General features: G+C 42.2%; 1 protein-coding gene across 1 annotated transcript in view; it reads right to left on the bottom strand.

Moving 5' to 3' along the window:
- RAB23 (RAB23, member RAS oncogene family) overlaps window positions 1-12,634 on the bottom strand; it is a 37,812-nt gene extending 25,178 nt beyond the window's left edge. Inside the window, exons 1-2 of the mRNA XM_059178337.1 lie at window positions 12,318-12,634; window positions 5,782-5,996 (exon numbers count right to left, since the gene is read on the bottom strand). Coding sequence (XP_059034320.1) covers window positions 5,782-5,936 — 155 coding nt within the window. The 5' untranslated portion in view covers window positions 5,937-5,996; window positions 12,318-12,634. The remainder of the gene's footprint in view (window positions 1-5,781; window positions 5,997-12,317) is intronic.
- Window positions 12,635-26,892: the final 14,258 nt, after the last annotated feature.

Raw genomic sequence — 26,892 nt, 5'->3', positions numbered from 1 at the left:
CGGGCTTCCAGTTATGTAATGAATAAATCACAAGAATAAAAGGTGCAGGGAATATAGCCAATGACACTGTAAGAGCATTATATGGGAACAGACACAGCTACACTTGTAGTGAACAGAGCATAACCTATAGAGATAAGTTGAATCATTCCACTGTATACCTGAAACTAATGTTAACATTGTATGTCAACTATAATGAAATGAAATGAAGTATCTTTTTTTTTAAATTTATTTATTTGACAGACAGAAATCAAAAGTAGGCAGAGAGGCAGGCAGAGAGAGGGGGGGAGGCAGGCTCCCCGCCGAGCAGAGAGCCCGATGCGGGGCTCGATCCCAGGACCCTGAGATCATGACCAGAGCTGAAGGCAGAGGCCCTAACCCACTGAGTCACCCAGGCACCCCGAAATGAAATATCTTTAAAAGTTCTCAGGACTAGGGACACCTGGGTGGCTCAGTGGGTTAAGCCTCTGCCTTCAGCTTAGGTCATGATCTCAAGGTCCTGAGATTGAACCCCGCAGCGGGCTCTCTGCTCAGCGGGGATCCTGCTTCCCCCCAACCCTGCCAGCCTCTCCACCTACTTGTGATCTCTCTCTCTGTGTATCAAATAAGTAAAATCCTTTTTAAAAAAAGTTCTCAGAGGGGCGCCTGGGTGGCTCAGTGCGTTAAAGCCTCTGTTTTTGGCTTGGGTCATGATCCCAGGGTCTGGGGATCGAGCCCCGCATCGGGCTCTCTGCTTAGCAGGGAGCCCGCTTCCTCCTCTCTCTCTGCCTGCCTCTCTGCCTACTTGTAATCTCTGTCAAATAAATAAATAAAATCTTAAAAAAAAAAAAGTTCAAAAAAAAAGTTCTGGGGACACCTGGGTGCCTCAGTGGGTTAAAGCCTCTGCCTTTGGCTCAGGTCATGATCCCAGGGTTCTGGGATTGAGCCCCGCATCGGGCTCTCTGCTCAGCAGGGAGCCTGCTTCCTCCTCTCTCTCTGCCTGCCTCTCTGCCTCCTTGTGATTTCTGTCTGTCAAATAAATAAATAAATCTTTCTCAGAACTAAAAAACAAAAATTGTTACTTTTTTTTTTTAAGATTTTATTTACTTGCCGGAGAGAGAGTGAGCACAAGCAGGAGGAGTGACAAGGAGAGGGAGAGGGAGAAGCTTACTTCCTGCTGAAGTCTGGGTGGCTCAGTTGTTAAGCGTCTGCCTTCAGCTCAGGTCATGATCCCAGGGTCCTGGGATGGAGCCCCGCATAGGGCTCCCTGCTCAGTGGGAAGCCTGCTTCTCCCTCTCCCCCTCCCCCTGCTTGTGTTCCCTCTCTCCCTGTATCTTTCTCTGCCAAAAAAATAAATAAAATCTTTTAAAAAAATAATTAATTAATTAATTAATTAATTTTAAAAAGAGTCTTAGGATGCTGCAATAGTTGAAAACTGTTCCGAGAGACAGGTAACTGTCCTTCGAGATAAAGCAGGCAGGCCTTACTACACTGCACTTCGCTTTACTGTGCTTCATAGAGACGGTGTGTTTTACAAATTGCGGGTTTATGACAGCTCTGCCTTCAGCAATTCTATCAGCACCATTTTTCCAACAGCATTTGCTTACTTTGTGTCTCTGTGCCACCTTTTGGTAATTCTTGCAATATTTCAAACTTTTTCATTATTATATTTGTTACGGTGATCTCTATGAGTGATCTTTCATGTTACTATTGTAATTGTCCTGGGGTTCCACAGACTGCTTCCACAGACGATGGACAACTAAGTGGACCAATGTCATGTGTGCGCTCACTGTTACACCCATCAGCCCTTCCTCCATCTTCCTCCCCTTTCTTGGGTCTCCCTATTCCCTCAGACATAGAAATATTGAAATTAAGGCAACTAATAGCCCTACAGTGGCCTCTAAATGTTGAAGGGAAAGGAAGAGCCACACATCTCTCACTTTAAATCAAAAGCTAGAAATGATTAAATACAGTGAGGAAAGCATGTTGAAAGCTGAGATAAGCTAAAACCTAGGCCTCTTGTGCCAGCTGGCCAAGTTGTGAATGCAAAGGAAAAGATCTTGAAGGAAGTTGAAAGTGCTACTCCAGGGGCACCTGGCTGGCTCAGTCAGTAAAGCACAGGACTCTTGATCGCAGGGTTGTGAGTTCGAGCCCTAAGTTGGGTGCAGAGATTACTTTAATAAACAAACAAATGTGCTACCACAGTGAACACACAGATGATATGAGAGCAATACAGACTCACAGGAAGTTTTGGTGATCTGGAGAGAAGACAAAACCAGCCACATATTCCCTTAAACCAAAGCTTCATACAGAGAAAGGTCCTAACTCTCCTCAGTTCTCTGAAGGCTGAGAGGTGAGGAAGCTGCAGAAGAAAAGTCTGAAGCTGGCAGACAAGGGTTCATGAAGTTGAAGGAAAGATGAGGCCCCTGTAGCTTAAAAGTATAAGGTGAAGGAGCAGGTGCCAACAGAGAAGCTGCAGCAGGTTACCCAGAAGCTCTGGCTGAGAGAATTTCTGGGGGTGCTGCACTAAGCCACAGCATTTCAATGTGGATGAAACAGCCTTCTGTTGGAAGGAGATGGCGATGTTCATAGCTAGAGAGAAGTCAGTGTCTGGTTTCAAAGCTTCGAAGGACAGACAGGTTGACTCCCTTGTTAGGGCCTAATGCCACTGGTAACTTTAAGTTGAAGCCAATGCTTATCTACCATTCTGAAAATTTTAGGGCCTTTAAGAATTATGCTAAATTTACTACTCACATCTGTTTACCTGATGGTTTACTAATTTTTTTTTAAAGATTTTATTTATTTATTTGACAGAGATCACAAGTAGGCAGAGAGGCAGGCAGAGAGAGAGGAGGAAGCACGCTCCCCACTGAGCAGAGAGCCCGATGTGGGGCTCAATCCCAGGACACTGGGATCACGACCTGAGCCGAAGGCAGAGGCTTTAACACACTGAGCCACCCAGGCACCCCATTCCTAAATTTTTTTTAAAGATTTTATTTCATTTATTTGAGAGAGAGAAAGAGCATGAGAGGAGAGAGGTCAGTGAGAGAAGCAAACTCCCTGCCAAGCACGGAGCCGGATGTGAGACTCGATCCTGGGACTCCAGGATCATGACCTGAGCCAAAAGCAGATAGCTTACCTAACTGAGCCATCCAGGCACCCGGTTTACTGAATATTTTAAGCCCACTATTGAGACCTACTGCTGAGAACAAACATTACTCCAAAATCTGACCATTGACAATGGACTGGTCACCTAAGAGCTCTGATGGAGATATACAATAAAAGAAGGTTGTTTTCATGTCTGTTAATACAGCATCCATCCTGTGTCCCATGGATCAAGAAGTAATTTTGACTTTCAAGCCTTACTATTTAAGAAATACATTGTGTAAGATTATCGCTGCCACAGACAGTGATTCCTCTGATGTGTCTGGGCAAAGAAAATTGAAAGTTTTATAGGAAAGATTCAACATTCTAGATGGCATTAAGAATATTTGTGATTCAGGGCGCCTGGGTGGTTCAGCTGATAAAGCGACTACCTTGGGCTCAGATCATGATCCCAGGGTCCTAGGATTGAGCCCCATGTAGGGCTCCTTGTCCAGCAGGGAGCCTGCTTCTTCCTCTCCCTCCACCTGCTACTCTGCCTGTTCGTGTTCTCTCTCTCTCTGTCAAATACATAAATAATAATTCTTAAAAAAAAAAAAAAATTGTGATTCACTGGAAGAGGTCAAATATCAACAAGACTTTGGAAGCAGATTCCAGAGGCACCTGGGTGGCTCAGTAGGTTAAAGCCTCTTTCTTTGGCTCAGGTCATGATCCCAGGGTCCTGGGATCAAGCCCCTCATCAGGCTCTCTGCTCTGCAATGAACCTGCTTTCTCCCCTCTTTCTCTCTCTCTCTCTCTCTGCCTACTTGTGATCTCTGTCTGTCAAATAAATAAATAAAATCTTAAAAAAAAAAAAGTAGTAGATTCCAACTCTCATGGATGAGTTTGTGGGGCTCAGGACTTCTATGGAGGAAGTAACTGCAGAAGGGTGGAAACAGCAAGAGAACTGGAATTAGAAGTGGAGACTGAAGATGTGACTGACAGCTTTGATCTTGTGATAAAACCGGAACAGATGAGGAGTTCCTTACTATGAAAGAACATGGCATGGAATCTGCTCCTGGTGAAGATGCTATGCAGACTGTTGAAATGACAACAAAGGATTTAGAATATTAAATAAACTGAATTGATTAAGTAGCAGAGCATTTGAGGGAATTTTTTTGAGTTTTAAATTTTAATTCCAGGGGTGCCTGGGTGGCTCAGTGCATTAAAGCCTCTGCCTTCAGCTCAGGTCATGATCTCAGGGTCCTGGGATCAAGCCCCACATCAGGCTCTCTGCTCAGCAGGGAGCCTGCTTCCTCCTCTCTCTCTCTGCCTGCCTCTCTGCCTACTTGTGATCTCTGTCTGTCAAATAAATAAATAAAATCTTTAAAAAAAAAAACTTAAAAAAAAATTTTAATTCCAGTAAGGCTAGCATACAGTGTTACATTAGTTTCAGGTATACAATATAGTGGTTCAGTAGGGTTTAAGAAGACTTCAATTTTGAATGAAATTCTACCATGGGTAAAATGCCCCCAAACAGCATCATGTGCTACAGAGAAATCATGACTGAAAGGCAGAGTGAATCGATGAGACAAACTTCACTGTTGTCTTATATTTCATATATATATATATATTTTTTTTTAAAGATTTTATTTATTTGACAGAGATCACAAGTAGGCAGGGAGAGGGGAAAGCAGGCTCCCTGCTGAGCAGAGAGCCGGATGTGGGGCTCGATCCCAGAACCCTGAGATCATGACCTGAGCCAAAGGCAGAGGCTTTAACCCACTGAGCCACCCAGGTGCCCTGCTGTCTTATATTAAAAAATCACCACAGCCACCCTCACCTTTAGCAGCCACCACCCTGATCAGTCAGCAGCCATCAACATCAAGGCAAGATCCTTTACCAGGAAAAAGATTAAGGCTTCGTGAAAGATCAGAGGATGGTTAGCACTTTTAAGCAAGAAAGTATTTTTATTTTATTTATTTTTTTTAAAGATTTTATTTATTTATTTGACAGAGAGAAAGATCACAAGTAGGCAGAGAGGCAGGCAGAGAGAGGGGGAAGCAGGCTCCCTGCTAAGCAGAGAGCCAGACTTGGGACTCAATCCCAGGACCCTGAGATCATGACCTGAGCCGAAAGCAGCAGCTTAACCCACTGAGCCACCCAGGCGCCCCAAGAAAGTATTTTTAAATGAAGGTATATACATTATTTTTTTAGACATAACTAACACACCTAACAGACTACAGTACAATGTAAACATAACTTTTACATGCACTGAGAAAACAAAAAATTCATTTGACTCGCTTTATTGTGGTGGTCTGGAACTGAACCTGCAAAATGTCCAGTTGAGCTTATAGTGGACAGAAATCTCATTAGAGTCAAGTATCAGTTTGTGTTTAAGAAGTAAGCTAGGTGCCACCCATAAATATAAAACAGATACAAGACAGGAAGGGCAGGGAGGGGCATATGAAAAAAGGGGGGAAAATAGATGAACAGTGAGAAGGAGGATAAAGATATATTGTGTTAACTAACTAGAACTTAAATACAAACTTGAAACATTAAAGAGAAAGGAAAAAGAAAAAACAAAACAACACACACAGGACTGAGTATTTGAAAACCACCACCAACTATCTCATTAGCCATTGCCACCAGACTGGATCCTAACTTTGGGCTATACTGAGTTCACAAATCAACACTGAGGGGATAAAATGGCCAAGTACATACTGGATTTGTCGCTCCAAAAAATCAACTCCAATGGTTTTCTTGTAGTCTTTTGTAAAAATGCCTTTGCAATATCGCTGAATCATACTTGATTTTCCAACTGCTCCATTCCCTACAACCACCATCTTGATGGCCACTTCCATATCTTCCTCCAACATTTTTGCAGTTGAAAAGGTTTCTGAGCCAACTTTAATTCCAGGTGATCAGATCTTCTCAATCTGTGGTTTAAAATGAAATTATTTTTCATAACATAAAAATTATATAAAATAATTTTAAAGGTTGATTTATGTATCTGAGACACAGAGAATGTGTGAGCAGGGGAAGGGGCAAAGGGAGAGGGACAGAATCTCAAGCAGATTTGCTGAGTGCAGAGCCTGACGTGGGGCTAGATCCCAGAACCCCGAAATCATGACCTAAGCTGAAACCAAGAGTCAGATGCTTAACCAACCGAGCCACCCAGACAACCCAAAAATTGTACAAAATAAGCTATAATTGCTTTATGAAGAAATAACTATAGTGCATTGCAAGAATTTTTCCATGATGGAGGTCCCCCTACCACCCTGTTTAGATCATGTAGGTTTGTTGAAAGGAGGAACAATAACATCATTCATTTCTGAATCCTGAATAATAGCACACAATACATGACACCCAGGTATTAATAAATGCCTAGACTGCATAGTTCTATCTTTCAGTGATACTAAGACTAAGACTAAGACTGCAGTGTTAGAGTTGAGGTTTTATGTAAAGTTGCCACTTACTAGTTCTGGGCTAAGTAAAGTTACTGGCTAACCTCTTTAAGCTTCAGTTTACTGAGGATACTTACCTCAGAAGATTGTTGATCAATGGTACATATAAAGCACTTAGCACAGTGAAAATTAAGTATTCAAAAAATGGTAGTTAAAAAAAAAGCAGTTTAGTTTTATACAACATAGTAAATCCTCCATAGTTACACCACATGGGCAATAAATACAAAATCTAAGGAAACTGCTTGTTTGACCTCAGAGGTAATAATTAATATCCCTAGAAAAGAACCCCGAAGAAAAATTGTGTGTAATAATATACAAGTATGTGACAGCACTGGACTCTTACAGTACTTTACTGCTCAGGTTACAATGACTCCTTTACAAATAATCTTACATCACATATTCTTTCTTAGTTTCAGACTAGTTAGAGTTACTAATATAATGAAAGTAATATAATGTGTACTGTTTGCACTTAAGATTTAAAAGAACAGAAAGAACAGAAAGTCAATTTCTTCACATGTCTTAGGAAAATTACTAGTTATGTTCCTGACTACTATTATATGTTATAGTATTATATTCCAACTCCGTTAATTGAAAATCCATCTACACAACCACTACACAAAACAAGTCTGAAACAGGAAGAACATTCCTCCCCACTCCCCATGGAGTTTCAGTAATTGTCCCTAGCGCTTCACAAACTTGCATAATCATAAGAATCATCTAGGAAGATCTGTTAAAGTATAGGTTCTAGGGCTCCACCTCAAACATAATTAAATGATGTAAAAAAAAAAAAATAGAGTAACAGAATGAAAAGAAGAATGTGGTAGGAGCAAAGTAGAAATAGAAGGCTTTTTCTGTTTCTAGTTTGCTTACTATTTTTCTGACAAACAGATGTTGAATTTTGTTATATATTTCCTCTGTTTCTGTTGATAGGGAGGTGAGGTTTTTCTTTTTTACTTTGTTAATTTGGTAGATTACATCGATTGATTTTTTTTTTTTTTTTTTTGAGTATTGAACCAGCCTTGCATTCCCAGAATAAAGCCTACTTGGTCTTAATTATTCGTTTTTGTGGGGGTTTTTTTGTTTGTTTGTTTTTTGTTTTGTTTTTTGGTCCTAGCTATTCCTTTTATATATTCCTAGATTTGATTTACTAATATTTTGCTGAGGACTTTTGTGTGTCTTTGTCCAGTTGTTTTTGTTTTTTGGTACTATTTTTGTGTGATGTTGGTATCAAAATAATATTGACTTTATAAAATAAGTTAGAAAGTATTCCTTTCTATTCTATATTCTGGAAGAAAATGTATATCATTGGTATCCTTTCTTGAAAAGTTTGGTAAAATTATCCAGTGAAGTCACCTGAGCCTGGAGAGTTCTCTGAGTTTTTAAGTTCCAGGTTCAATTTCCTTTATAGTTATAGGACTATTCAAATCATTGATTTCATATTGAGTGAGTTGTGGTAGTTAATGCTTCTTAAGGAATTGGTCCATTTCAGCTAAGTTGTCAATTTTTTTAAGAGGGGGAGGGGCATAGGGAGAGGGAGAAAGGGAATCTTAAACCTCTATGCAGGGCTTCATCTCATGACCCTGAGATCATGACCTGAGCCAAAATCAAGGGGGAGCTGCTTACTGGACTGAGCAACTCCACAGCTAACATTATACTCAACTCTGAAAGCCTGACTGCCTTTTTTTACCCCCTCAGGTAAACTCTATGCACAACAGGGGGCTCAAACTCAGGACCCTGAGAGCAACAGTTGCAGGCTCTACTGACTGAGCCAGCCAGGCACCCCTGAAAGCTTGACTGCTTTAACCCTTAGACTGAGAACAAGGTAAGTATGCTCACTCTCACTACTCCTATTCATCATACACAAAAGTCCTAGACAGAAACTAGGTGACAAAAAATAAGTAAAACTCTTAGAAGAGTAAGATTAAATAAAGCTGTCCACATTCACAAATCACACGAATGTCTTTACAGAAAATTCCAAGGAATTAAAAAAAAAATCCGAAAACTAATAAATAAGTTTGGCAAGGACACAGGATACAAGAGCAACACACAACACTGAATTGTATTTCTATACCCTAACAATGTACAATTTTTCAATTTACATTGTTATTTCTTAAATTTGTTTTATTTAAGTAGTCTCTACACCCAACATGGGACTGGAAATCACAACCCCAAGATCAAGAGTCGCATGCTGTTCCAACTGAGCCAGCCAGGCATCCCTGAAAACAAAATTTTTAAGTGACATTTATAAAAGTTCCCCCAAAATTAAATACTTTGGTGTAAATTTAATAAAACATGTACAGGAAGGGCCTATATATTGAAAACTATAAAACACTAATGAAACAAAGTCCTACATAAATGAAAAGATGTGCATGTTCACAGATCAGAACACTCAACAAAGTAAAAATAGCACTTCTCCCCAAATTGATCCATGGTTTAATCCAATTCCAAAGCACCAGCAGGATTTTCTGCAGTTGATTCTAAACATAATCTTTCTCTTTACATTTCTGAATGTTATTTGGAAAGGCAAATAAACTAGAATAGCTAACACAATCTTTAAAAAGAACAAAATCTGAGTGCCTGGGTAGCTCAGTGGTTAAAGCCTCTGTCTTCAGCTCAGGTCATGATCCCAGAGTCCTGGGATCGAGTCCCACATCAGGCTCTTTGCTCCATGGGGAGCCTGCTTCTTCCTCTCTCTTGGCCTGCCTTCCTCTCTGCCTACTTGTGATCTCTGTCAAATAAATAAATAAAATCTTAAAAAAAAAAAATAAAGAACAAAATCGGAGGAAATCATACTGGCCACTTTTAAGACACCATAAAACTATACAAGTCAAGAAAGTGTGATACTGGTAAAGAGAAAGATATATAAATCAGCGGAACAGAACAGAGGGCCCCAAAATAGACCCACACAAATTCAGCCAAATGATTTTTGACAAAAGGTACAAAAACAATTCAATGAAGAAAAGACTGTTTTCAACAAATGGTGGTGGAAAATAGGACATTCATATGTAAAAAAGCATTTACCTAAGCCTCATACCTTATACAAATAATTTTTTTTTAATGGATCATAGATCTAAAAGTAAAACTATAAAAATAAATAAATAATAAAAGTAAAACTGTAGGGACACCTGGATGGCTCAGTCGATATAATCTGCCACCTGATCTAGTGAGTTCAAGCCTCATGTTGGGTGTAGAGATTACTTAAAAATAAAATCTCAGATGGGGCGCCTGGGTGGCTCGGTGGTTTAAGCCTCTACCTTCGGCTCAAGTCATGATCTCAGGGTCCTGGGATGGAGCCCCACATCGGGCTCTCCGCTCAGCGGGGAGCCTGCTTCCCCCTGCCTCTCTGCCTACTTGTGATCTCTCTCTATCAAATAAATAAATAAAAATCTTTAAAAAAATAAAAATAAATAAAATAAAATCTCAGAGGCACCTGGGTGCCTCAGTCAAATACCTGCCTTTGGCTCAGGTCATGATCTCTGAGCCCTGGAACCCAGAGTGGGGTGGGACTCCCTGCTTAGCGCGAAGTCTGCTTCTCCCTCTCCCCTTGCTTTCCCTTCACGCTGTGCTCAAGTACTGTCTCTGTCTCTCAAATAAATAAATAAAATCTTTAAAAAATAAAATAATAAAAAATAAAACAATAATTTTTAGAAGAAATATTTTACAAGAGGAAAAACTGTTAAACTAGACTTCACAAAAATTAAAAACATTTGCTCTATGAATGATACTGTTAAAAGAATGAGAAGACAAGCTACGGATTGTGAGAAAGTATTTGCAAAGCACATATCTACCAAACCACTTGTATCTGGAACATATGAAGAACCCTCTAAACTCAACATAAGAAAAAAAGAAACCCATAAGAAAACTAACAACCATTTGAGAAATGGGCAATAAATACTCTTGCCCAGAGACTCATCAAAGATTATATATGCCAAAATAAGCACATGAAAAGATATTCAAAATCATTGGTCATTAGTTAAAGGTACACTAAAACTATGGGATACCACTACATGCCTATGAGATGGTTAAATTTAAAATTACTGACAATACTAAGTGCATACAAGAATGTGGAACAATGGGTACTCTCCAAAGGTGCCTGTAAGAATGCAAAATGCTAAGAGCCACTCTGGAAACACATGACAGCATGACAGTTCCTTATAAAGTTAAACATCCTTTTTATGATCCTGCAATCCCACTCCTAGCAATACCCTCCAGAAAGGAAAACTTGTGTTCACACAAAAACCTGTACACGAATGTTTATAACAGCTCTATTCATAATCACCAAGCCTGAAAACACTTCAAATCTCCTTCAGTAGGTGGATGTATGAACAAACTGTGGAACGTCCGTCTAACGGAACACTACTTAGCAATAAAAAAAGAAGAAATGCTTGATACATGCAACAGCTTGGAGGAATCCTAAAGGAATCCTAAAGGCACTCCTAAATCCTGAGTGAGAGAAGTCAGCATCAAAAGGTTACATACTGTATGATTCCGCTTACATGGCATCTGGAAAAGTTTAGTAATTGCCAAAGGTTAGGGGTAAGGGAAGGATATGAAAGGATAAGCATGGGGGGGGGGGGTAGAACTATTCTATGCCCTGATTAATGACAGCATTAATCTAAAATTCATAGAACTGCACACCCCTTAAAAAGACAAGTTTACCGTATAATTTTAAAAATAAAATTTAAAAGAAGAGAAGAGCAATCAGATTTTAACACAGCCAGTCTGGTGATTATCCAGCTACTACTGCTCTATAAACATAAAGCACTCTATCCAAACAGCTAAGTTCTTAGAAACTAAGATAATGCTGAGTATCATAATTAAAAAGCTTACAGCAACGCTTTGCATAAATACTCTTTTCTAAATGCCGTTTTCCCCAAATTTAATTTAAAAAAAAAAAAAAAAAAGGTTTCCAACCAATGCAGTCTAATAAATTAGAAAAGGTACTTAAGTCCAGGTACGACTGTGTTTATAACACTGAAAAGCTTGTTAGGTTCGATGAAATCACCTAGACAACGTTAGGAGTTACATAAAGCCTCAAGAAACGACCCTTTCAGACTCTTTAATGCGCTCGCACACACCCTCAAGTTCTTCCGTCTGGGAGCTCCTCGGCTCCTCTGTTCTCCGAGTTAAGTAATTCTGTGGCAGCCAGTGTCAATGAAATAGTGCAGTCTGGCTCATTCATATTCTAGCAGTCTGAGCAAGAAACTAGGGAAGGGTGGGGCCGCGGGTAAGGAGGGGGCCCCGCCGCAGGAAGGAGCGGGTTCTAAAACCCAGGGCAGAGCCTGAGACCCCGCCTCCGATCAAGCCGAACCCGGCACTTGACGCCCCTTGCTGGCGACGGCCCCGGCCTGGGTCGCCCCCTCCCCATGTGGGCGCTGGGAGAAGGCGAGAAGCTGGGTGCTCGGCCAAGCTGGAGGCCAGCGCCTCGCCCCCGCTGCGTCTCGCTGCTTCCCGCCCAAGGGGCAATGCCAGGGACGCACACCCTGGGAGCCCGGGCCGCGGGGCGCTGAGAGCCGAGGCCGGGCAGGTACTGCCGCCCACCTCCTCCCGCGGGAACTTGGGCACGGCGCTCTGCGGCTGGGGAGCGGGCGCTCCGCGGCCCGGGCCGGGGGGATGGGAGCCCGGGCCTAGAGGCCCCTGCCCCCCACACCCCTCTACAGTCCCCGGGGTACGGCACATCCCGGGACCCCAGGGAGAAGCGGGTCCTTCCTCAGCCGAGCCGGGGGAGCCCTCAGCCGCTGCACAGGGCGAGTGAGAGCAGCGCCGCTGTCCGGAGTACAAGCCACTACTCACCGTCCCCCGCCCGCCGCGGACCCGCCGCCCGGCGCGACCGGCTCCTCCTGGTCGCGGCGCAACCGCTGCCGCCGCCGCCGCCACCGCCTCCTCCTCCTCCTCCCAGGGCGCCAGCAACCCCGGCGGGGCCGCCCGGCTGGCTCGCGCCCTCCTTCGCTCTCTTAAGAATGACTATGACTTTTTTTTTAACGAACTTTATTGGAAGCCGGGGCTCGGAACAAGCGCCTTTGCAGCAACTCCGGCAGGGGTGGAGGGGCGCAGGAGACTCGACTCCCCTCATCTGTGGACCCGCCGCTCTGCGGAGCATGCGCTGGGCTTGGTCTGCGCATGCTCCGCGCGGACCGGGTCCCCCGCCCCGCTCCACCCCTGTTCTGGCTGGTGCCCGGCAGGGCGGCTCCTTCGCGTTCCCGATCCCTCCCGGGACCCGGCGGCAGTGGGGAGACCGGCGGCGGGCGGGAGCGCCCAGATCGTGGACCCTAGTAAAAAAGACTGACAGACGAAGGCCCGCCTAAGTTTCGCCTACGAAGTGACCAGACTTTTAGAGTACCCAAAGGACCTGCTCCTCCTTGGACGCACACCTCATTTTCTTCACCCGATGACATCCAAGGGTAGAGTGAGCGAAAAGTGCTGAGCAAAACGGAGGACGCACTCATAGTCAACACCTTGCGACTGGACAAAGTAGATGTCTTAGATGGTTAACAATTCAGAGAACCAAACCAACAACTAAAAGGTCCCCCCAAAAGCAATCTAAACTTTGCTTGAGTTGTTTTTTTATTTCAAAATACAATAGAAAAGGGAATAAAGGAAGACACCAAGTGTCGGAAAAATACTCCCAAGTGAAGTAGGAAATGGGGTTTGGAGCCTATGGCTAAGAAAGAGTTATGTGCAAAAAGGTGGTTTTATTAAAGCTTGGGCACAGGAGTGGGCAGAAAGAGCTACACTGGGATCATGAGGAGTGACCCATTATGTACTTTCAAGTTGGGAGGGGGTTAGGGGTAGTAAGTCTCCAAGGAATTTGGGAAGCAAGATTTTTAGGACCTTGAGGGGGTTAGCAGTTCTTAGGAAAATGTCATTTATTACCATCTAATAAAACCTCAGTCATCATGAGACCCGTCAGTTGTTTATCAGTGGGCTACATGGTTGAAGGATGGTTGTCAACATGTATCTTGGGGGATAAAGATAAAGGAAGTGTCCAAAGGAATCTTTATATATTAAAGTAGACTTACAGGATCCTGGCAGGGAGGGGAGGTCAGGACAATGTTAAGCTAAGATGGCCTTTTGCCCTGAGCAAAGCATTAACATAAAGGCAACTGAGTTCCTAGTGGAAAGTCACTCTGCCTGTCTCAAGGACTTGTCAGTGGGTTCTAAGTAGTAAGGAAATTTAATTTTTTCTTTTGCCTTTGTTTCCCACACCACAAGGATGTGGAGTAACTGAATTCATCTACTCTGCTTCTGGAATGTAAGCTAGAACAACTCTTTTAAAAATCAGTTTGGTTCTGGGGCACCTGGGTGGCTCAGTGGGGTTAAAGCCTCTGCCTTTGGCTCAGGTCATGATCCCATGATCCCAGGATCCTGGGATGGAGTCCTGCATAGGGCTCTGTGCTCAGCAGGGAGCTTGCTTCCTCCTCTCTCTCTGCCTGCCTCTCTGCCTACTTGTAATCTCTGTCAAATAAATAAATAAAATCTTTAAAAAAAAAAATCAGTTTGGTTCTATCTACCAAAGTAGCCTACCCTGTGACCCAACAAGCAGTTTCACCTCTACAAATCCAGCCAGGAGAAATGAGGTCTTAACGGTGCACCAACAAACAAGAATGTTCACAGCTGCATTTTTTTTTAACAGCTCTCAAATGAAAATAACCAAAAGACCATAAACAACAGAATAAATTAATAAATTCAGTGTTCATATAATGGAATACTATGCAACAATGAGAAGACTGACCTAAAACAACCAACATGAAATGGCTTAACTGCGGAAATGTAAATTTGAGCATATAAAGTAAGGTCCAGGGCACCTGAGTGGCTTAGTTGGTGGAGTAGCCTGCTCACAATTTTGGCTCAGTTCTCAGTCTCAGGGTCCTGGGATCAGGTTCTGAGCACAGTGGGGAGTCTGCTTCAGGATACTCTCTCCCTCTGCCCCTCTTCCCTGCAGATAGCAGGCATGCATGCACTCTCCAAAATAAATCAAAGAAAGGAAGGAAGGATGAAGGAAGGAGAAAAAAGAAAGGAAGAAGGAAGGAAGAGAGAGAGAGAGAAAATAAGGCTCACAAAGTACCTACTAAGTCCATTTCAGCACAAAAACAGGAAAAGTTATCTGCTAAAATTTGGGATAATGGTTACCTTGGCAGAAAAGGAATAGTGACTGGTGAGGGAGTCCAAGGTGTTAGTAAGGCTCTCTCTGTTGATCTTGGCCCTGGTTACACATGTGTGTTCATTTGTGAAAATTCACCAAACTGTACTCTTCTATGTACATTTTTCTGTGGGTGAATTATAGTTCATGTGCAGTAGTTTGTAAAATTAAAACTTTTAAATTTTAGGGTCTCCTGGGTGGCTGAGTCAGTTGAGCATCTGCCTTTGGCTCAGATCATGATCCCAGGGTCCTGGGATCAAGCCCCACATTGGGCTCTCTGCTCAGTGGGGAGTCTGCTTCTCCCTCTCCCTCTGCCCCCCAACTTGTGTTCTCTCACACTCTGTTCTCTCTCAGTTAAATAAAACACCTTAAATAAAATACAATAAAATGTTTAATTTTTAATTTGTTTTACCATATAATTGTGATATAGTTTTATAAATGTAAACATAGTGATTATTAACAAGAAATTTAATGTCAAGTAGCCAATTGATTTATTTCCATGATTTGGTTAGTAGTCTCTTTGAGTAATGTACTCACCCCAATTAAAAGAAAAGGAAAAATCCAATTAAGAAATGGGCAAATGGGGGTGCCTGGGTGGCTCAGTGGGTTAAGACTCTGCCTTCAGCTCGGGTCATGATCTCAGGGTCCTGGGATCGAGCCCAGCAACGGGCTCTCTGCTAGGTGGGGAGCCTGTTTCCCTCTCTCTCTGCCAGCCTTTCTGCCTACTTGTGATCTCTCTCTCTCTTTGTCAAATAAATAAATAAATAAAATCTTTAAAAATAAAATAAAACAAAATAAAAAAAGAAATGGGCAAACGGACTTAAATACACATTTCTCCAAAGAAGATGTACAATTGGCTAATACGTACATGAAAATAGGCTCAATATCACTCATTACTAGTAAAATGCAAATCAAAACCACAATGAGATATTATTTCATACCCACTAGAATGGCTGCTTTAAAACAAAACAAAACAAAATAAATAAAATAATACGTGTTGGCAAGAATGGTGAGAAATTGGGGGGTAGGAGGGATGGGGTGGCTGGGTGCTGGACATTGTAGAGAATATGTGTTGTGGTGAGCACTGGGTGTTACGTAAGACTGATGAATCACAGACCTGTACCCCTGAAACCCATAATACATTATGTGTTAATCTTTAAAAAATTGTTTTAAAACAAAAAACAAATTTAAAGAGCTTTAAGGGGCACCTGGGTGGCTCAGTGGGTTAAAGCCTCTGCCTCCAGCTCAGGTCATGATCTCAGGGTCCTGGGATCAAGCCCCGCATTGGGCTCTCTGCCTGGTGGGGAGCCTGCTTCCTTCTCTCTCTCTGTCTGCCTCTCTGCCTACTTGTGATCTCTGTCAAGTAAATAAATAAAATCTTTTAAAAAATAAAAATAAAAGAGCTTTAAAACAACAAACAATGGTGAGAAATCTTTTTTTTTGCTTTTGTTTTTTTAGAGATTTTATTTATTTGAGAGATCCCAAGTAGGCAGAACTGCAGGCAGAGAGAGGAAGGGAAGCAGGCTCCCTGCTGAGCAGAGAGCCCAATGCGGGACTCGATCCCAGGACCCTGAGATCATGACCTGAGCCGAAGGCAGTAGCTTAACCCACTGAGCCACCCAGACACCCCAATGGTGAGAAATCTTAACCCCTGTGCACCGTCAGTAAGAATGTAAAATGGTACCACTATTATGGAAAACAGTATGGCAGTCCCTCACAAAATTAAAAATAGAATTAACGTATGATGCAGCAACTCCACCTCTGACTATATACTCAAACGGACTGAAAGCAAGGAGTCAAAGAGATGTTTGTAACTATGTCTATATCAACATTATTGACAATAGCCAAAAAGTGGGAGCAACTGAAATATGCATCAACAGATGCACTGATAAACAAAATGTCATATAAACATAAACATACAATGAAATGGAGCGCCTGGCTGGCTTAGAAGGAAAACCACGCAACTCTTGATCTGGGGGTTGGGAGTTTGAGCCCCATGTTGGGTGTGGAGATAAAAAAATAAACAAAAACACCCTAAACTAAAAAAAAAAAACAACAAACATATAATGATATATTATTCAGCCTCAAAAAGGAATGAAATTCTGACACATAGTACATCATGGATGAAGGTACCTAAAGTAGTCAAATTCATAGATAGTGGTTGCCAAAGGCAGAGGAGAGGAGAGAATGGGGAGTTAGTGTTTAATGGGTACAGAGTTTCCATTTTGCAGGATGAAAAATGTTCCGGAGAAGGATGGTGGCCATAGTTGCATGGCAGTGTGAATGTGCTTAATGCCCCTGAAACTGTATCCTTAAAAATGGTCAAAAACGCTGAATTTTATGTTAAATATATCTTACAATTTTTTAAATGGAAGAAAAGAAAAAGAAAATTCTAATGGTAGCAGAGAATGAATGTGAGGATTCGAATCGGAGAAAAACTTTTTGAAGGCCTTTTCCATATCCATGGGATTTTGGACAGTCTACTGCAATTAAGTCTCCTTTTTATTTGACTCAAGGATATACCCAAGGACACAGTAGAGACTGTAGGACTTATTTCAGTGACATAATGAAAGCCTACACGGAAAAAAATGACGCAGTGGTGCTATAGCAAAAATGGCAATGAAATTAGTCTGAAGGACTTGGTTTTTTGTTTTGCTTTTGTTTATGGTTTTTATAATTATTTATTTATTTATTTATTTGAGAAAGAGAGAGAGAATGTGCGTGTGAGCTGGGGATGGGGGGAGAAGCTGAGAGGGAGAGAGACAGACAGACAGAGAATGTCCTGCAGACTCCCTGTTGGGTGTGGAGCCCATGCAAGGCTCCATCTTGGGACCTTGAGATCATGACCTGAGCTGGAATCAAGAACTGGATGTTTAACTGACTGAGCCACCCAGGCACCCCAGTCTAAAAGACTTTGAAAGAAATTTTACCTGCTGTTGTCTAGAAATGAGTTATACAAAACTATTTAGGGGAAACACTGTAAAAAAGTTATTTAATAAAAAAAATTTTTTTAAGTAATCAGTATGCCCAAGGTGGGGCTGGAACTCACAATCTCAAGGTCAGGAGCTTCATGTTCTACTACTGAGCTAGCCAGGTACCCCTGAAACGTTGTATTTTCAAGTCATTTACTGATTGTTCAAATTTAGTACCTTCACTGACCCAGCAAAAAGTATCCGTTGTTCTTTGCTAGTTTTTCTACGTGTGTCTGACTCTATGAGCTACAAACTTTTTAGAGATCATGAATTGTAGATGAGTGAAAAGAAAAACATTAAAGAAAAATTACATACATGAACAAAATAACCAGTATATAAAAGGGGCCCTAATTTAAACTGGAGAATCAGAGAGACCTTTCCAATAAAGTAATATTTCATCAGTTATCTGAAGGATAAATGTGTTAGCTGGCTAAAGAATGGGCAGAAAAACATTTTAAGTTAGAAGGAGCAACAAGTACGATGACCAGAGGCAGGAAATAATTTGGTGGGTTTGAGGAACTGAAAAGGAGTTGGTGTGCAGGAGTAAGGTGGAAAGTGGTATAAAATGAAGTTGTGAGGGAAGCAGGGGCCAGAGCATGTGGGTCAGGATAGGCAAAGTGGATTGTATTGCAAGTACATTGGGAAGCCCTTGAGGGTTTTTAGTGCAGGGATAAGGAGATCCACATGGCAGATTCCTCTGGCTGCTGTCTAATGAAAGCACAGAACAGGTGAAACGAAGAGCCCCATGGAAGGCTGGTCCAGGTGAGAGCTGATGGAGGCATCACTGAGGTGGTCACAGGGGTGGTACAAAAAAGCAGATGGGGGGTGCCTGGGTGGCTCAGTGGGTTAAGCCTCTGCCTTCAGCTCGGGTCATGATCTCGGGGTCCTGGGATCGAGCCTCACATTGGGCTCTCTGCTGGCGGGGAGCCTGCTTCCTCCTCTCTCAGACTGCCTCTCTACCTACTTGTGATCTCTCTCTGTCAAATAAATAGATAATTAAAAAAAAAAAAAAAAAGCAGATGGATTCGGTTTTAGGTTTGGAGGTAGACTCCATAGGACTTGGCTATGAAACAGGGACAAGAGGGGATGTCAGGAATGATTCACAGGTTTTTTGAACAGCCACTGAGATTCTGGCTCCTAATTCCAGTGGGTGGGGTTTTTCCCACCAAGCAATTCTTGGACACTAGCTGGGTATCCTACAATGTAACTCAGTTTTGACACTTTCCATCTAGAGATAGCCTAAGATTCCACAGGTTAAGGGTTCAGTCCTACCAGATAGTCTTCCACCCCCATCCCCCACACACACACTTCAGAGGCTAGTCACAAGCTCAGGTTATCACCTGTGCTTCTGACCAACGCATTTCAGATTAGAGGTTCCAATGATCTCTTCCTTGATTTTGATTAATTTGCTAGAGCAGCTCACAGAACTTAGAGAAACATTTTACTTAACTAGATTACCAGTTTATTATAAAAGAATATAACTCAGGAACAGCCAGATGGAAGAGATGGGTAGGGGAAGAGCAAGGTGCTTCATGCCCTCTCCGGGCATCCACTCTCCCCACATCTCCATTGCTTCATCCAAAAGCTCTCTGGCCCAGTCCTCTTGGGTTTTTATGGAGGCTTCACTACATATGCATGATTGATTAAACCATTGGCAATTCGTGACTGAGTCAACCTCCAAGCCCTCTCCCCTCCCAGAGGTAATGGTGGGAGGGGGCGTCTGGGTAGCAGGAGGTGAGACTTGAAGTTCCAACCCTCTAATCACCTGGTTGGTTCTCCTGGCAACCAGCTCTCCCTCCTTAGGGGGCAAGCAAAATCCACCTCATTAACATAAAAAGAGACACCTCTGCTGATGTCAACATTTAGGATATTCCAAAGTTTTTAGGAAGTCTATGCCAGGAATAGGAACAAAGGCCAAACATATACTTCTTATTCATCACAATATCACATGAACTTGCTGATAGTGGTCACTATGGTACTACCTGTAATCCCCAGCCAATGTGAGTTAGGGAATATAGTACAAGTTTCTAGATTTCCTTTTTTGGTTGTCATCAGTTGTTCTTGTCTCATATGGACTAGTCTGTACCATCATATACACTTTTGGGTTTAGGGTGCTTATCAATTATTAGAACATAAAAAAAATCTTTTTTTTTTTTTTCCTGTTCTTCACTGCCGGGTCATTCTTGTATATAAATGTGCTTTTGTTGAAGTAGTGTGCTGAGAGAAGTCCTCTCTGAAAGGGCTGTACTATTTGGGCAACTTTCTGATTCCTAGTGTATCTGTGGAATGTCCTTCCTCGTACAGCTATTAGAACATTTGTTTAGACATCCTTCCAATGATCTGGCAGTTACTGCATTTTTTTTTTAAGATTTTATTTATTTATTTGACACAGAGAGATCACAAGTAGGCAGAGAGGCAGGCAGAGATAGAGATAGGGGGAAGCAGGCTCCCTGCTGAGCAGAATGCAGAGGCTTAACCCACTGAACCACTCAGGCAGTCCAGTTAACTGCATTTCTAAGAGCTTAATCAACAGTCACCATGTTGTTACCCACTCTTTGATTTAAATTTTTTTTAAAGATTTTATTTATTTATTTGTCAGAGAGAGAGGAGCGAGAGTGAGCACAGGCAGACAGAGTGGCAGGTAGAGGCAGAGGGAGAAGCAGGCTCCCCGCCAAGCAAGGAGCCCAATGTGGGACCCGATCCCAGGATGCTGGGATCATGACCCGAGCTGAAGGCAGCTGCTTAACCAAGTGAGCCACCCAGGTGTCCCTTTGATTTAAATTCTTAAAATAAGGATGGAATATATGAATAACCCTACATTTAAAAGCAAATGAGATTGATATTATATTAAATTTTCAATTTGTTATTCCCACATCACATAGATAGTATATATTCAGAAGCCACACCCAACGTGGGGCTCAAACTCACAACCCAAGATCAAGAGTCACATGTTCTACTGACTGAGCCAGCCAGGAGTCCCTGGACTTTTCCTATTAGTTGTAGGAGATCTTTATATGATGTCAACCCTTCATCAGAAGGTTTGCAAATATTTTCTCTCATTCTGTAGGTTGTGTTTTCATTTTGTTTATTGTTTCTTTTGCTATACAGAAGGTTTTTAGTTTGATGTAGTCAGTGTTATGCCTGAGTTTTCAAGTCCAAGAGACCACCAAGGAGCCAACACCGATGTAAATACACGAGGGTTTATTCAGCAAGCTTAAGCTTGGGCCCAAGTATACCCGACACAGTGGAGTAGGGACTTAGACCCCGAACCAGACTACAGTCAGAGTTTTTACAGTTTTACAGTCAGAGCAGGGGTGTCAGTAGGTGATTGGGCCATGACTTCTAGCCCTATGTTCCTATTTTTCCTTTTTCTTTCTGACATGACCTACTACAACATCAAGCCATGTTATTCCTGACATGAGTCATTACAACGATAAGCCAGCTTATTCCTGATTGATCATTGTGTTTGCTCCAGTCAGTTTTCCTGGAGCCAGGGGTCATTTACCAGTCCCAGAGACCTAAGATGGCTGCCAGGGCCAAGATGGCCATACTTATGTCAAGGCTTGGGATGGGTACAGCCTTGTTTTTCTTGGCCTCTACAGTCAGAGATTGTCTTATTTTTTCTTGGTAAATACTAGTCTCAAAAACTCACTGTGAGGGGCACCTGAGTGGCTTAGTCAGCTAAGCGTCTGCCTTCGGCTCAGGTCATGATCCCAGGGTCCTGGGATGGAGCTCCAAATCGGGCTTCTTGCTCAGCAGGAAGTCTGCTTCTCTCTCTCCCTCTGCCTGTTGCTCACTCTACTTGTGGTCTCTCTCTCTCTCTCTCTCTCTCTCTGTTAAATAAATAAGTAAAATCTTTAAAAAACAAAAGAAAAAAAATCCTTACCTTGAACTACAAATAATGATGCAAAAGACAAATAACAAATTAAGAAAAAGGACTCTCAACATTTGACAGATAAATGGCTAATTTCTTTAATATACAAAGAACTCTTACTCATCACTAAGCCAAAGACCATCAACTGCATAGAAATATGTGCAAAGATGATAGAGTGAGATACTGGAAAGAAATAGAGTAGTCAACTGCCATGAAAGTGTATTAATATGTACAATAAAGGAGCTACAAATTAAACAATAATGATATAATTTTTCTTATATCAAACTGACAAAATTTAACAGGTTAATAATACTTTGTGAATAAAGTTGTGGATAAACAGATATAATATAGTTATTCCCTGCTTTTCACAAGTTTCCATTATGCTACCTAGCTTGTATGGAAGACCTACATTAATACATGCTTTCACTAACCAAAAAAACCCAAAGAGGATTTTTGCTTTAACAAAAAAAAAGAGATAGAGAAAGAGAAAAGATAACATCTAGCGTTTGTTTTGCAGTGAGCCATTACAGCCCAGCAGCAGACATGGGGAGCAGAGAGGATGGCCCTGCCAGGCTCCTTCCTTGAGAACCACACCCAGCATCTCAGCATAACCTGCCAAAGCTCTGAACTGTATCTGTGAGCCTCTGTGCTCTATCTCAATTTGTTTTGGGCATCTCTTGACAAGATATGCTCTAAGAGATCAGAATAGCCTAAGAGAAGTTATTTTGGGGGGCTCCTTGGGCGGGTCTGAGGATGATAAAAAGTTTTTCCATGTACAGTAATGGTAATTGCTTCTTTGCTTTATGCAATTTCTGCTTAAGAAAGTTTCACTGGACTGCTCTACTCTCAGGAGAGGGGGAAGCCTCATACGTTGTTGGAAGAGAAATGAAATCAATCTCTTTCGACAGTGATCTGGCAAGATTTATCGAAATAGTGAGCTTGTACTTCTCTGTGTAAAAATTTCATTTACACCATATTCTATGAGTCCTTAATAATACAAATACAATGAACTCAATTACTCCAGAATTTAAGGTCAAATGGATATAAAGTCTGTGGCCCCAGCAAGGTATTTATGCTTTTCTCTCTAACCCAAGTCATAGCTGGTTCCTTCTAAACATATCGGCTAGCTTTGCCATTATGAACCTACAGAGATTCAGAAATTCAATTTAGAAAATGATAATATGTCTTGAATTTCCTCCTAAATTATTTCTCCCTGATGGGACATTATTCAAATGAGGCAGAAAGAATGCGGGACAAAACAAGTGTTGTTGCAAGGATAATGAACTGATATTGAAAGGTCCCCCAGTAATGGGTCCGTGATTAAAGGAGCAAGGCTGATACGAAGCGAAGGTCAAGCAAAGCTTTATTTTGCGCCAAGCATCGAGGATCAAACCGAACATTCGGGGCCTCGCCTCTTATAGACAGGGTGACCCCTCTCTGCTTCACAGACTGGCCTTTAAGGGCAAAGGCCATGTGGTTGAGCCTGGCCATGCCAATGAGACTGTAACACACAGAAAGCTACACCAGTCATGCTAGGTCACACATAAGTGATCAGCTGAATTACAAGTTACCCTATAGTAGACACTTGAACTAGCCTATCACCTTGGTAAGAATTGGCGCCCAAAAGGCTCCCAAAGGGTGAGGCCCATACTCCTTGGTAACTAGGAAGACAGTATGCGCCCCCCCTCATTGGATGTCTCCACCTGGCCTGACCCACCCTTGTATTTGGGCTTTGTTACCTGGTACTGGTTTTACTTGTTTTTAAGTAAGTCTCCTGGGGGGAAGGGAGGAAGGGACAGTTTAAGTTTTACTGCATAAACAACAAAATGGCTGTTTAATCCAAGATGGAGTCGCTCTGGCTAAATAGGCCCTTACAATATGATTACAGAGATACCTGAGGTGGTTTCTGGGCCACATGGTGGGTCCAGATTCTACTGCTCAGATTTGTATGCTTAAATTAAAAAAAAAAAAAAAAAAAAAAGAGGGCGCCTGGGTGGCTCAGTGGGTTAAAGCCTCTGCCTTCAGCTCAGGTCATGATCTCAGGGTTCTGGGATTAAGCCCCAGGTCGGGCTCTCTGCTTGGCAGGGAGCCTGCTTCCCTTCCTCTCTCTCTTTCTGCCTCTCTGCCTACTTGTGATCTCTGCCTGTCAAATAAATAAAATCTTAAAAAAAAAAAAAGAATTAAATTTTACCAGCTTTCTCAAGAGATAATTAGGGACTGGGATACCAATCATCTTCCAACCTATATCCACAAAACAGAATGCTAGTTTTATAACTCACACTAGACTATATACCAAGGATGGTAAACAGACCTGACTTCACACAGCACCATCTCTTGCTTAAAAATAGCAGAAGCCGCCATCTTACCCTCCCACCTTTCTCGTTTGTCTTTCCTGACTGTTTTTCTTTCTTGTGGGTAGGTGCATTTAGAAGACCAATTTACAAGTCCGAAGGCTGCTGAGCAAGCACAAAGTTAAAGCAATGAAAACTGGATGCTTTTGGAAGGAATTTCTAGCACTGAAGAGGATCAATGAATTGACCTTCCACATTTTAAAAGAATTTCTTTCTAAAAAGCTGGGCCATGGGGTGCCTGGGTGGCTCAGTGGGTTAAAGCCTCTGCCTTCAGCTCAGGTCATGATCTCAGGGTCCTGGGATAGAGCCCCGCATCGGGCTCTCTGCTCAGCAGGGAGCCTGCTTCCTCCTCTCTCTCTCTGCCTGCCTCTCTGCCTACTTGTGATCTCTGTCTGTCAAATAAATAAATAAAATATTAAAAATAAATAAATAAATAAATAAAAATAAAATAAAAAATAAAAAGCTGGGCCATGAGTCAATAATCACAACACCTTTTCTCTTCTCAGTGAAGGAGAAATACAGGCACAGATACACTTGAATTGCACAGGTCCACTTCGAGAAAGCGAGCGATATATATATATATATATTTTTAAATAAATACAGTACTGTACTTTATGTGTAGTTTCTCTTCCTTATGATTTTCTTAATACCATTTTCTTTGGCTTACCTTATTATAATAATACTATATATAATACATATATAACACAAGACATATGTTAATCAACTGCTTATGTTTTCAGGAAGGCTTCTGGTCAACCGTAGGTTATCAGTAGTTAAGTTTTTGGGGAGTCAAAGGTTATATGTGGATTTTCAACTGCACAGGGCTCAGCACCCCTAAACCCCACTGAGAAAGAACCAGCTGTCACCTCAACTGCCTCTATTTGACCTTAATCTTTAGTCTCTGATTGTTTCATTCTGTCTTATCTTTTTTTTTAAGTTTATTTACTTATTTATTTAAGTAATCTCTACACCGAACATAGGATTTATTTTTTTTTTAAAGATTTTATTTATTTATTTGCCAGAAAGAGAGAGAGAGAGAGAGAAAGCGAGCGAGCACAGGCAGGCAGAGTGGCAGCAGAGGCTGAGGGAGAAGCAGGCCTCCCGCCGAGCAAGGAGCCCGATGTGGGACTCGATCCCAGGACGCTGGGATCATGACCTGAACTGAAGGCAGCCGCTTAACCAACTGAGCCACCCAGGCGTCCCCCAACATGGGATTTAAACTCACAAACTGGAGATCAAGACATGCATGCTCTCCTGACTGAGCTAGCCAGGTGTCCCTCTGGCTTGTGTTTTAACTCAGGCAAAAGACCCAAGAGGCAAAGCATCCTGGGGTGGGAACCAGAACTACCCCTCAAGCAATAAGGACTGCCTGATGCTGCAAGACCCCTCATGATTGACCTCCAGACAATGATCAACCTGACCTTTCCTGCCCACCTGCAGGTACCTACTGACCTTTGTCCCACATTTTCCATATATAAAAATAGAAGTGTTTTCAGGACTTTTGAAGACAGTTTTTGGAACACTAGTCCACTGTCTTCCTGGTATTGGCCTCACTGAAATAAATTCTTCTCTTGTTTCCCCACCACTTGTCTCTCTGCCTTTGGATTTTGTCATTGGTGAGTGGCTGAACCTAGCCTGTTTGAGACCTTGGGAGCCAAGCGCTCTTGTTCCTCTGCACCCCAGTTATACAATGCTATACAAGGCTCATCTGCAGTTAAATAAAATCAGGCTCAATGATTGCATTTTATCTGCCCAAAATTGATAGTGCCCATGCATTTTTTTTTCAAAATATAGTAAAAGAACTACTGGAAAGAGGATGAACACCTTTGTTCATCATGGAATGAAGTTAGGTGCTTGTTTCAAAAGTTGGTAATGTGTTCCATGAAAGGGGGTTTATGCAAAATGACTCCAAAGGCAAAAGGAGCAGTAAGTCTAAAGAAAAAAACTGGTAGGTCCAGCTTGACAAGAAACGGTTTATGAAGGGGCTTAAGGACAGAAGTATGTCTTTGGCAGTAAGACAAGTAGATTTCTGCAATCCCATCTCTTTTTTTTTTTTTTTTTAAAGATTTTTATTTATTTGTTAGAGAGAGAGAGATACAGAGCGCAAGCACAGGCAGACAGAGTGGCAGGCTAGAGGCAGAGGGAGAAGCAAGGAGCCCGATGTGGGACTCGATCCCAGGACGCTGGGATCGTGACCTGAGCTGAAGGCAGCCGTTTAACCAACTGAGCCACCCAGGCGTCCCCCCCCCTTTTTTTTTTAAGGTTTTATTTATTTATTTGACAGAGAGAGAGATCACAAGTAGGTAGAGAGGCAGGCAGAGAGAGAGGAGGAATCTGAGCAGAGAACCCAATGCGGGGCTTGATCCCAGGACCCTGAGACCATGACCTGAGCAGAGGCTTAACCCACTGAGCCACCCAGGCACCCCCAACCCTATCTCCTTTAAGACATATTTTTATAGCCTGGAGGTTGGGGAGTCCTCGCTGGGGGGGGGGCGGGTTGGGGCTACCTAGGACTACGCAGGAGGTGGAATAAGTGTCACAGTCAGACCTCCAGCGATCAAAGACATTTTGCCCTGAGGGTGTACTTAAGGGTGAGGTTAAGGAAAGGAAAGAATAGTGGGTTGGGGGCGGGGATTGCTATGCCCAAAGAGGCTTCAGTCACAGAATGCAATGCTTAAGAAGAACTCTCAATACTGTACTTCATTGTGTCTATGACTTTCAAAGACTGGGCTCTTTTCTGAAGACCTTGGAATGGGGAATTGGCCTCAGGACCAAATGTTTCACTTAAAGTGAATGACTTTAATGTAAAATATTGTTAACTTTTCCAAACCTTTGAAACAGTTGTTGGTAACTTGCTCAGGGGCTCCCATTACTGTATCATCAGAGTATCTTTCTCTGAAAATGACTGGCGAGGTAAAAATTTGTCCCACATTGTGCAGTCATCTAATTAACAGGTCACTTTATTCAGTTTTTTAAAAAAAGATTTGAGAGAGAGAGACACAGAGCATGAAAGGGGAGAGGGTCAGAGGGA

The sequence above is a fragment of the Mustela lutreola genome, chromosome 6 (genome assembly GCF_030435805.1).
Source record: "Mustela lutreola isolate mMusLut2 chromosome 6, mMusLut2.pri, whole genome shotgun sequence".
NCBI lineage: Eukaryota > Metazoa > Chordata > Mammalia > Carnivora > Mustelidae > Mustela > Mustela lutreola.
This window is presented reverse-complemented; position numbering and strand designations above follow the sequence as displayed.